The sequence below is a fragment of the Coregonus lavaretus genome (assembly GCF_964263955.1).
Source record: "Coregonus lavaretus genome assembly, contig: HAP1_SCAFFOLD_1681, whole genome shotgun sequence".
NCBI lineage: Eukaryota > Metazoa > Chordata > Actinopteri > Salmoniformes > Salmonidae > Coregonus > Coregonus lavaretus.
In genome coordinates, this window is record NW_028161688.1 from 67,421 (window position 1) to 79,761 (window position 12,341).

Here is a 12,341-nt window from a genome sequence, read left to right on the forward strand (position 1 = left end):
CTCGGTCTGAGCACCGTCGCTCCCTCTCTGGTTCGTTCCCCTCCTCCACTCCTCCCCTGTCTTTCCCTGCCACTGACTCCTCTTCTAAACGAACCTTGCTGACTGTCTTTCCATGGCACTGACTCCTCTTCTAAACGAACCTTGCTGACTGTCTTTCCATGGCACTGACTCCTCTTCTAAACTAACCTTGCTGACTGTCTTTCCATGGCACTGACTCCTCTTCTAAACTAACCTTGCTGACTGTCTTTCCCTGCCACTGACTCCTCTTCTAAACGAACCTTGCTGACTGTCTTTCCATGGCACTGACACCTCTTCTAAATGAACCTTGCTGACTGTCTTTCCATTAAACTGACTCCTCTTCTAAACGAACCTTGCTGACTGTCTTTCCATGACACTGCCTGCTAGTTTGCTGTTTGCATTTGTTGCTTCCTGTTTTATCCTTTTCTAAACATCTCTGCCTCACTCTCTTTTTTCTCATTATCTATCTTTCTTTTTCTCTCTCTCTATCTCTCTGTCTCTCTCTCTCTCTCTCTCTCTCTCTCTCTCTCTCTCTCTCTCTCTCTCTCTCTCTCTCTCTCTCTCTCTCTCTCCCTATCTCTCTCTATCTCTCTGTCTCTCTCTATCTCTCTCTCCCTCTCTCTCCCTATCTCTCTCTCTCTCTCTCTCTCTCTCTCTCTTTCTCTCTCTCTCTCTCTCTCTCTCTCTCTCTCTCTCTCTCTCTCTCTCTCTCTCTCTCTCTCTCTCTCTCTCTCTCTCTCTCTCTCTCTCTCTCTCTCTCTCTCTCTCTCTCTGTGTGTCTTGTCTCTCAATACACCGTCCTTCATCTCTGTTTGATTTTTATTTCTCAAGGTTAAGGCATTGACCCAACCCAAAAAAAAGCATTTGGATAATGTTTAAGTTTCAGAAGAACGAGATGAGGAAGCACAAAGGTGTCTCTGTGCAGACTCGCAGTAGAGCGCATGTCACAAGATACCGCCAGGGAACAATACCCAAGGCCAGGAAACACTGGCCTCTTTCAAGGCTGCTCTTTCCATCTTCTGTTTTTAACATTTCCATCGCTAGCAAAGGGCACTAATTCTATGGGGAAGACTGCTTTAGACTGCCTTTTTGAAAACATTGTGAAGGCCTTATCTGTCCATTGGTAGAGGTAGAATAGGATGCACTGTTTTGTTCTTTCAGGGGCCTGGAGTGGTCTACAGAGTACTGTACGGTACTGTACTCCGCAAAGCCAGAGTAGTCCTTGGAGTACAAGGACTGTAATGAATGACTACATACATTCTATTTACACTGAGTATACAAAACATTAAGAACACCTGCTCTTTCCATGACATAGACTGACCAGGTGAAAGCTATGATCCCTTATTGATGTTACTAGTTAAATCCACTTCAATCAGTATAGATGAAGGGGAGGAGACATGTTAAAGAAGGATTTTTAAGCCTTGAGACAATTTAGACATGGATTGTGTATGTATGTCATTCAGAGGGTGAATGGGTAAGACAAAAGATTTAAGTGCCTTTGTGTCAAGAACTGCAATGCTTCTGGGTTTCCTGTGTGTATAAAGAATGGTCCACCACCCAAAGGACATCCAGCCAACTTGACACAACTGTGGGAAGCGTTGGAGTCAACATTGGCCAGCATCCCTGTGGAACGCATTCGACACACACTGCCCTCGACGAATTGAGGCTGTTCTGGGGGGGGGGGGGGGGGGGGGGTTTCAGCTCAGGACTTGGAGCGTAGGTATAGCATGAGTAGAGCAAACATCCCCAGTGGAGAACGTTTAGAATGGGGTCAGACCTGGTCTACAGGAAGAAAAGCACTTTGTTTGGGTATTTGAATACATACAGTACATAGATATGCTTCCAATCTATTCAATACATTACTTTGAAGGGAATTCTCCTTCATTTTACCCCAGATAACCCTTCCTCACTATAACATGACAAGAGCATATTCACAGAGCGGTGGAGGGAGATGAAGAGAGCTCTAGCCCTGGCCTCATAAAATAGATTATCCCATTTCCTATGCCTTGGATCCATTTTATTCAATACAATATCTGTGTTTATATGGTTGAGAAACGAGGGGGGGGGGGGGGGGGGGAGACAATTCCCCAAATATATCCTGGGAATCTCTTCTGTAACAGCTGGAAGCTATTAGCCGTCGCCAGGGCAACGGCACAGTGTTTGACAGGCTCCGCTGTGCATACTGGGCCCATCTGTTTTGCGTGATTCCAGGACCGTTGGGTTGTGATGTATCTAACAATGCCCCTCCTCGATCCACAAATCAAAATCTGAGTTCAGCCTAGACATGTGACACTACTTAAGCCGTGCCATTGCAGGCAAATCATGAAATAAATAGATGGGCATATGAATTGCATGTGTGCAGGTTTTGGTGTTTTAGGCCTACACTTAGATCTTATCATGGTACTGTTTAGGTATGCAGCAAATTGTGTTCCAACAAAATACAATTAAGCCTTGTTCACACTGCACGCCTTAATGGTCAAATCAGTTTGGTTTTTCAAATCCATTTCGGAACACTGACTGTCCAAACAGCAAGTTAAAAGTGACCAAATAGGATTTTTTGTGTGTTCAGACAGCAGTCATTTGCTGACATGGCTACGCTAGTTGTTATAGTAACAACGGGTGTGTGTGCAGTGGTGTAGGCTGATTGGTGGTGGAGCTCCTGCTTCCTGTCACTCAGAAGTTATGTAGCAAGCTAAAATGACGACAATGTCTGCCATGGACGTTTACCAGTTGCTTTGAATGTTCAAAATCATAGTGCAGGAACACTTTTAAAGCCTCAAAGGATAAGATTATCCAACTTTTTAGAGCTTTCTAGCACATTCACTAATTTGTTTGTAAACAACCTAGTTACTTACTACATGTTCTTGACAAACTGTCAAAAGAGTAGCTAGCAAGAGACAAGATATGCCGAATAACAGTCTAAAAACCACTTGTGGGCAAATACATCAGATTTGACCATACAGACACAAGTCGGATGGCCATAAATCAGATTTGTATCTGATTTTCAAATCACTTACAAAGGTGATTTGAAATGTGGATTTTGGGCTATTCAGACTGCAGCAAAAATAACAGATTTGAATCAGATATGCAAAAATATAAGATTTAGTCACTTCAAACTGCCAATGTGCAAAAATATAAGATTTATGTGAAGATGTACACTATAAGATGTACACTATATTTCTGTTGATGTGTATACAGTGTTGTGCACTAGACAGACAGAAAGTTAGTTTGCCTCTTAGAAGACCGCTATCCTTTGATATCACTTTTCTCCCTCCAAAAACCCCTGTGTAGCTTTTGTCATTCAGTTTAAGGTTGTGTAATAGGAGATGTTTCCTCAGAGTCATGAATATGATTTGGGGTACCCAAACACATAAGGAATGTCTGACTCTTATGTGACCAAAGAGGCCAGATCTATTCTGACAGTAACTATAAGCCTCTTAGTTTCCCACAGCTGCAGGCTAATGCTATCGCTAACTCTCCCCCTGTGGATATATCGGCTGGCTTATCCAGCCAGAGGCTGAGCTAGGGCTCGTAAATATTTTTTTCACGGTTTCCATAACAGTCGACTCTCGCACTAGGGTGTGTTTGCATGCTTTTCCATCTTTGGGAGGGTATGTCAGAACTTCAAGCCAGGAGAATCCATGAATCAGATGGATAGTTTGTTTGCAGACAGTCAGTGCTAGCTACAGAGTACATTGCGTAAAACCTGGACGAAAAAGCAATGGAGGTATTTATGCGCAATTTTCCAATGACTCACAAAGAGAATAATCTTTACCCTAAACTTAAAGAACCCAGGGAAACGTTTAACATATCTTTAGGAAAAGCTGGATTTGATACAAAACATACAATGCGTGGCATGCTTACGTTAACCTAACGTCTCTGGCAACGAATGAACAAAAACAAGTTTTCTCTAAAAGTTCCCTACAAAAACATTCCCTCCACATATTGTGTCTGTTTAGATTTTCCCCCTCCCTTTTCCTTTCCAAACTGCACATAGCCCTGCAAAGCCGGCTGTTCGCTTCCCATAGTCACAACCTGTTTTCAGCAAAACCAACTCCAGTACCCCACCCGACCATGCAGTAACTAACACATTAGGATAACGCTCTTACAGAAATCCTGTTTGTTTTACACTGGCAGCTCTCTCCTTCCCTCCAAACCCACCCACTGAAATTAGCTTACTGGACCCTTTGAGGTTCATCCAAAACGTTAGCTACTGCCACAGACCATTACCCAGATAACAAGAATTACAAATTTAGACTGTTTCACTGATGTACCAGCGAATTCCTGATAATCTTGTGGCTTTCAAGGAGAACATTGATCCATACTGTTCCCCACTGAACAACCCAGAGCTCTTATAAGCAGATCAATTGATACACACTGTTTCCCACTGAACAACCCAGAGCTCTTATAAGCAGTGCCTGATTGTAGTGAGAAAAGTTCTGATCCGAGTGTTCAACATCAAGTAGCATTTTGAAAGGTCAGCTTTGCCGTTTCTAACCGCTTACTTGGTAACTGTGTCCTTATTATGTTGCTCCTGTGGATTAATGGCTGTGCGAAACGTTGCTGCTTTGCGGTGAAGAGCTGCATTATCAAGAGCATGATAATGATATGTGTGTTTGCAAAGATTTTTTATTTTTTTTACAAACCACTTGTGTGCAATGTGAGCGAGTTGTGATCAAATGTGACCCCCCTGAATGATCTTGGCAGGTGTCCAGTCCTGTGGGACGTCATTGGACGAGGCATCGGCCCCGCCCCATCACCGCACCGCCAGCGAGGGACAATGCATCAATGGCCACAACGAAAGCTCCTCCTACGAACCCCCGGTCCGCTCCCCTATTCGTTGCGTCTCACCGGAGTTCGTCAACACCATAGCGCTGAATCCCGGGGGGCGGCCCAAGGAGGTAGAATGCTCCGCCCCTAGCCCTAAACTTCTCTAGTGTGTCTCATTATTATATATTATAGGGTTGTGATGACCATAATGAATACTAATATATGTGTGTATCTGTGTGCATCTCCATGTTTTCCCTCCCTCCAGAGACACATCCACAGCTACAGAGAGGCCTTTGAGGAGTTGGATGGAGGCCCAGTCAGCCCCACGCCCACTATTGGTGGTGAGGTGTTCCCCCAAACCCCTGCCTTCCCTGTCTCGCCGCAAACCCCTTACTTCAACCTGTGTAAGTCTCCCCTCTGGCTGGCTGATGGCGCTGTGGAACTCAGGGATTTTACCATAGAGAATATTTAAAGACGTTCAGCGTTTACCATAGTGAACATCTAAAGAAATGTCTTACAGAAGGAAGTAGCATTAAATCTAAAGTCTAACTGTATAGGCTATTATAGTACATCATGAGAATGACATGTTGCATTCAGGTATGTACAGGTTCACAATGTAGAAACTATACAACTGATATTATGATAAATAACTTCAGGGTGGAATTAGTCTAGCTTTGTCTGGTTGGTTTTAATTCTTCTATCATAAAAATGTTCCTCTTCATCTCAAAAAAGAATAGACTGCCTCTCCCATTCCCCCAGCATTCAACCCTGTTTAGATGTAGGGCTAATTAACTACATTTCCCACATGACAAAATCTATTTCAAACCCATTCAGACAGATTTGAGTAGGCAGTGAAGGCAGGATAAATCCTAATAAGGCCACAGAGACCACACGGTCTGAGATGCCACACGGTCTGAGAGGCCACACGGTCTGGGAGGCCACACGGTCTGAGATGCCACACGGTCTGGGAGGCCACACGGTCTGGGATGCCACACGGTCTGAGAGGCCACACGGTCTGAGATGCCACACGGTCTGAGATGCCACACGGTCTGAGATGCCACACGGTCTGAGAGGCCACACGGTCTGAGATGCCACACGGTCTGAGATGCCACACGGTCTGAGAGGCCACACGGTCTGAGTGGCCACACGGTCTGAGATGCCACACGGTCTGAGAGGCCACACGGTCTGAGTGGCCACACGGTCTGAGAGGCCACACGGTCTGAGAGGCCACACGGTCTGAGTGGCCACACGGTCTGAGAGGCCACACGGTCTGAGAGGCCACACGGTCTGAGAGGCCACACGGTCTGAGAGGCCACACGGTCTGAGAGGCCACACGGTCTGAGAGGCCACACTGTCTGAGAGGCCACACTGTTTGCCATTGTCTCCCGAGTGGCGCAGTGGTCTAAGGCACTGCATTGCAGTGCTAGCTGTGCCACTAGAGATCCTGGTTAGAATCCAGGCTCTGTCGTAGCCGGCCGCGACCGGGAGACCCATGGGGCGGCGCACAATTGGCTCAGCGTCGTCCAGGGTAGGGGAGGGAATGACCGGCAGGGATGTAGCTCAGTTGGTAGAGCATGGCGTTTGCAACGCTAGGGTTGTGGGTTCGATTCCCATGGGGGGCCAGTATAAAAAATGATGTATGCACTCACTAACTGTAAGTCGCTCTGGATAAGAGCGTCTGCTAAATGACTAAAATGTAATGTAAATGTCTCGGCTCATAGAAAAGCCTGAGTCATCCTATCAGACAGAATCCCACCTCTCCTGCCTTCTAGGCAGTAATTCAGTGGGCTTAGAAATATGCTGCCATCCACAGATCAACATATCCTGGGATTCCACCAGTCTTCAATATGAAAGATAGGCACCGTCTAATTTCTTGATTTTATTCGGTGCCTGACTTTTCATTTGGGTTAAGGCAATGAGCTGGATCTAGACACAATAGCCTGAGTTGTGGATTTATCTTGGCATTCGACTACTTTTGAGGTCAGGAAACGTTTCACTGTGATGATTATGGAGTGAACTGTCCCTTTAAATACCATGTCAGTGACCAGCTCTACCAGTTACCTCATCTCCCCCTGGGCAAGGCCCTAAAAACGCCTCGTAAAAACCCTATAGCCTTTTTACTGCCCTTAAAGGTGTTACCCCCCCCCCCCCCCCCCCCCCACAACCTTCCATGCAAAGCAGGAACGCAATGTGCACAGCCATTGAGTACTTATTTTTCCTAGCTAAACCATGAAGATGTATGATATCTCTTTCAATGTAAGAAGATTCAAGTCAAGTATGCATCCACTTAAATGCATCTACTAGTAGTATGCTTTTACACAAGTATACATCCCACATTCAATATGATTACGGGTCCGGAAAGCTGATGTTGGACCAGTGATTAGGGCTACCCTGATCCCTATCACCGGCACATCCACGGCCCCCTCTCACCTCTAGACCTTTAGAGCGTCCCCCCACCAATACCCATTTTCCCAACACGACCCACCAAAAGGTAGGGAATTTAAAGTTGCCATACAGAACAAAGAATTGATTGGGATTATTTGGTAAGTGGAGGATGATGCACGTCCCTAGTCCCACTGTTGACGGTGTCGACCATCTTGGTCGAGGCTAAGTGACCCTGGAGTGACCACCAGCTCTCCCCTTCTGCCTATCATAGCCTCCCGCACTGCTTTACCCAGCATGCCGCTGGAGAGCAGTACCTCTTAAGACAAAGGAGCCCCTTCTGGACTTGAGGTCCACACCACATTAAGGAAACATACACTTATTCACTAACACTCATTCACTCACTCACACACACACACGAACACAGACACGCACACACACATATGCACACACACACACACACACACACACACGAACACAGACACACACACGCACACACATATGCACACACACACAAATATTTTCTAAATAACTCAACCTCACTGTCCTAAGGGTACTGGTGCTCCATTTGACTGTTGTCATATATGTATTCCTTTTGCCATCATTTTGGTAGGCAGCAACTTTTCCTCCAGCAGCCTTATCTTGTCTTATCTTGTCTTATCTTGTCTTTTCATACATACTGCATGTCAGTGAGTCACTGTTGTTCTTTTTTGTATCCGTGTTGTCGCTCTTCAGAGCCGCTGTGCATTTGTGTGCATGGCACACCTTTACTCACATCCTGCCTTGTGTGTGGTGACAGTGTCACTCAGAGGTGATAGGTCACACTGTGATAGGTGACCTGCATGGCCCTCCCATAGAGCATGAGGCATGGGCACAACCCTCACACCTCTAGCTGTGTCCGTCATGATATCACCGATGTTGTTGTGTGTCACCGTGTCACATTTCGTTGTTGTGATGTCTTGACAGCTCATCACCTGTACGCACCATATGTAAACACACACATTGGGTTTCCTGGGCCCAGATTAAGCCTAGTCCTGGAGTAGAAATAACTTTCAAAATATGTTCTCCATTGAGCATGCTTTTTATTCCAAGACTAGGGTTATTCTGGGTCCGAGAAACCAGTCCTTTATGTTCCTATTTAAGAGGCGTATGATGAGCTCATAGAACACGTTCAGCAATGAGCAACCTGTCTTGGAATTCAGGATTCTAACAGTTTAATAAATGTAGGCTGCATACCTTACATAGACACAAACCAGCAAACACACCCACACACACACACCCCCACACACACACACACACACACACACACACACACACACACACACACACACACACACACACACACACACACACACACAGAGGTACAACACGAAAAGCACAGGTGTTTACTGTCAAGACTGTTGTAATGAAGCATGCTAAATGCTAAGTTATGCTAAGTCATGTTGCTAAAGTATGTTATGTTTTTTTTTCCTCCTAGGCCAAGCTCGTTCCCCTCCAGGTCTGATGAAGACCCCTCTCTCTGCCTTGGGCCTCAAACCCCACAACCCAGCCGAGATCCACCTCAACCAGAGTGGCTCAGGTGAGTTAGCACCATTTATTCTATTAGCATAGAATTGCTCCATTCATAGGGTTGAAGAGCCTGTTAGAGCCTGCATAGCATTGTGCTACTTACATAGCATAGTGCTAACATGTAAGCATAGCATCTGTTAGCATAGTGCTAGACCCTTGAGGCCTCACCAATGTTAGCATAGTGAACTAGCTTTAGTTTGAGATACTAGTAGCATGTGTAGCAACAGGTCATTGAGCCTGTCTACTGTTTACCCCTTAAACTATAACTACACCCCCCTTCGCTGTATAATCCACCTCTTCATTTTGGTTGTACAAGCCCTCCTTCTCGGTTAAACTACTCACCGGTAAATTGAACAGTGTTTATGTCTCATATGTGGTGATATTGTGGTTGATTTTAGTGACCTAGGAATGTGTACGAAAGCTTGATTTATGGTCCACCTTCGCATGTTAATGCAGTCTTTTGAATCCCATATTTACACAGCCGACAGGCTAAATGCGAGAGAGACCCCAGAAATATAATTGTAACCTCTTTTTCATCCTCTCCTCTTGGCCTTTATGTTTGTCTAGTAGGGGCTGGAGCAATACGATATCCTTACTGGGAGGGGTGTTTGACTTGGCTCACGAGATGCGGACCCCTCTGCTTTGTTGTTCCTTCTGCGCTGACTGTTTCCAACATTTTGGTCATTTTAGCAGACGCTCTTGTCCAGAGCGACTTACAGGAGCAATCAGGGTTAAATGCCTTGCTCAAGGGCACATTTCACTGTTAGTCTACACCTGTTATTTACCACGTGACAAATAAAATGTGATCAACCAGTTCTTCTCCCTTTACTTTCTCTTCTCATCCTCTGCCTCCCTTCTCATTCCTTTCTTCCCTCTCTTTCTCTCGCTCTTCTTGTTCTTGACTCTTTCCTTCACTTCACGTCGCCTCAGACACTGAGAGCAGTAAGAGTGAGGAAGTTAAGAACATCGCCTGATCATCAATCAGAACTCCCCAGAGAGCATCCTTGTCATAAACCTCTTATTTTTTCTCACTCTTTTTTTTCTGGACACTTCTCATCTCCCATCCAACTTTCATCCACCCATCTCAGGTGTTACTTCACAATTGAGACTTCACAATGATGCACTTTTTCTCCATTTCTTTCTGTTCAGTGTTGTGTTTGCTGTTGTCACCACACCTCTTGTTCCATTCAGTCACTGTATGTGCCATGGGGTAATTATTGTGGGTTCTCCAGAAGAGAACAGAACAGCAACGGAACACAAATAGTTTCTAGATTTTTCTAGTCTTTGCGATGCAACGTTATGTGGGTTTGAGAGCTAGCAGACCGTGCTCTTGATAGGTTCTTGTAAACATCATTGGCCTGTCGAGGGGGCAATAAAACATGTATTTCATTATGTACAAGCAGGTCTGGTGACATGCTCCTGATGGGGTAACAGTGAATATGATGCAGAATGGACTCAGTCAGGTTGATTGGCTGCAGCGGGTGACTCTGATGATGAATTCAGTGAATGAAGAATAATAGAATGAGTCTGAAGCCCATTGTTGCCTCTCAGGGTCTCTGGACTGCTAAACTCTAGTTCCATTCATAGGAGTTTAAAGATTGTTTACCCAAAGTACAGGATGACTTGATTTCCAAACAACTCACTAATACTGAATTCAGTAGGTGAGAAAACAAAGAATGTTTGAAATGTAAAAGGAAAATGATGGCATGTTTACAAGGTGTTTACAAGGACACCTACTGTCACTGTTTAGGGGGAAAGCCTTCCTGTGAAGCCAGCATCATCATCTTCACACAGTACTGTACACACTGTAATGAAATCAGCCTTAATGGCCAACTATGTATCTCTTCAGAGCCACTGAGCTATGTGGAGTCAGTGGCCAGATCGGCTGTGGCTGGCGGGGGACCAGCAGGATCACCCGTGACCCTCACCTCCACAGGAGAGACCTTGGCTAGGCAGACGACCCCTGACCCCTCCCCAACCCTCAACCCCCTACTGTCTAGCAGCAGCCCCATCCACAGATCAGAGGGGTGAGTACGAAGCAAACAACATTAAACATACACTGGTTACATTACATGATATTGGTAAGGAACCAGTGTTCCTGAAATATACTACATGTTTACAGATAGTAAGGGACCCATAGGTGTTAATACAGCATTTAGGTAATTCTACTGTAGGCGTCTTTCTAAACACGGTGTTTTCAGAAATGTCGTCCCCCCCTCCTCTCGCTCCCTCAGAGAACACCCCTTGGCTGACAGCAGTGTGAGCATCCCCTCGCAAGCGGCCATTGATTCCGGCTTACGCTCCTTTCCTTCCGAGGGCGCGTATCCCATCCCCTTCCCCACCCCTACCCCCATTGCCACTCCCACCCCATACCTCCAGGCCCTGGGAACCCCCACCTCCTCCTACCTGAGCTCCAACTCCCCCACCCTGTCCTACCTGTGTTCCCCCACCACCACACCCTCCTACCTGGGTCCCAGTGGCCCCATGGGGAGCTACTTCTCCCCGGACCCCAGCCCCCCCCAGCCCCAGCCGGAGGTATCCGCCCGGGAAAGCCTTGTGGCCGTCCGTCCCTCGTCAGTATCAGGAAGTCTCCACACACTGCATCGTGACCACAACACCTCATCCAACATCCCCTCCCTCCAACATCGGCACCAGCCCACCAATCAGTGCAATCCTGTCATGGGCCACCAGCCCTCTCCAGCCAATGGCATTGTGGAGTTTGGGATCCCTGGGATAGTAATGACAGGAAGTCCCGTGTTGGGCCGCCACCACTATAACCCATGTGTGTCCCAGGGGACACAATCCAGCCCAGTGCTGAGCCGACAACCGTCTCTGACGCAGGCCTCCCAGGACAGCCCCGTGCTCAGCCGCCAGCCCTCCCTCACTTACAGCCAACCCATCCAGACCAGTATCCAGAGAAGTCCGGTGCTGAGCCGACAGCCATCCCTCACCCACCAGCAGGGCAGGGGTAGTAGTCCGGTACTGGGCCGACACCCGTCCCTCGGCCAGATGTCACAACGCAGTCCGAGTCTGGACCGACACCAAATGCTGCATAGTAGTGGCTACACCACCCCGGACGAGAGACACGGAACCCTGTCCCGTCAGAGCAGCTCCTCTGGGTACCACCCGCCCTCCACGCCCTCCTTCCCCGTCTTCCCCGGGGGCTACCTGGACGGGGGGATGGTGGGGGTAAGGCAGGGCAGTCCGGACCCCCAGGCACAGGCTCAGCCCCAGCTTCCGGAGAAGAGGCGCATGTCGAGCGGGGAGAGGCCCAACGGGGGGCTCTCGTACGGGACGCTGAATGGGAAAGTGTCCTCCCCCATGTCGAGTGGAGGCAGCACACCCAGCACTAGCTACTTTCATACACTGCCGGACTTCTCCAAGTTTAACATGACTGGTAAGACCACCTTGAAAACACTCTTAAAACGTAGCTACTGACGCAGTATAAAGCATCCCCAACTAGCACGGACATCCCTAGCAAACAGGAAGTAAAGATCAGTGTATTTTCAAGGACTATGTTTTTTTTAAAATGGGTAATTAACATGAAACTCATCAACTATATTTTTAGGGATAACTTTTGATATGTGTTTAGCCACAATTGA

The 12,341-nt window shown here is 46.9% G+C and overlaps 1 protein-coding gene across 1 annotated transcript in view; it reads left to right on the forward strand.

The window, feature by feature from the left end:
• LOC311120219 (tensin-1-like) overlaps positions 1-12,341 on the forward strand; it is a 92,250-nt gene that overhangs the window by 65,232 nt on the left and 14,677 nt on the right. The window contains exons 9-13 of the mRNA XM_084194831.1: positions 4,726-4,919; positions 5,054-5,192; positions 8,648-8,749; positions 10,589-10,766; positions 10,974-12,136. Coding sequence (XP_084050957.1) covers positions 4,726-4,919; positions 5,054-5,192; positions 8,648-8,749; positions 10,589-10,766; positions 10,974-12,136 — 1,776 coding nt within the window. The remainder of the gene's footprint in view (positions 1-4,725; positions 4,920-5,053; positions 5,193-8,647; positions 8,750-10,588; positions 10,767-10,973; positions 12,137-12,341) is intronic.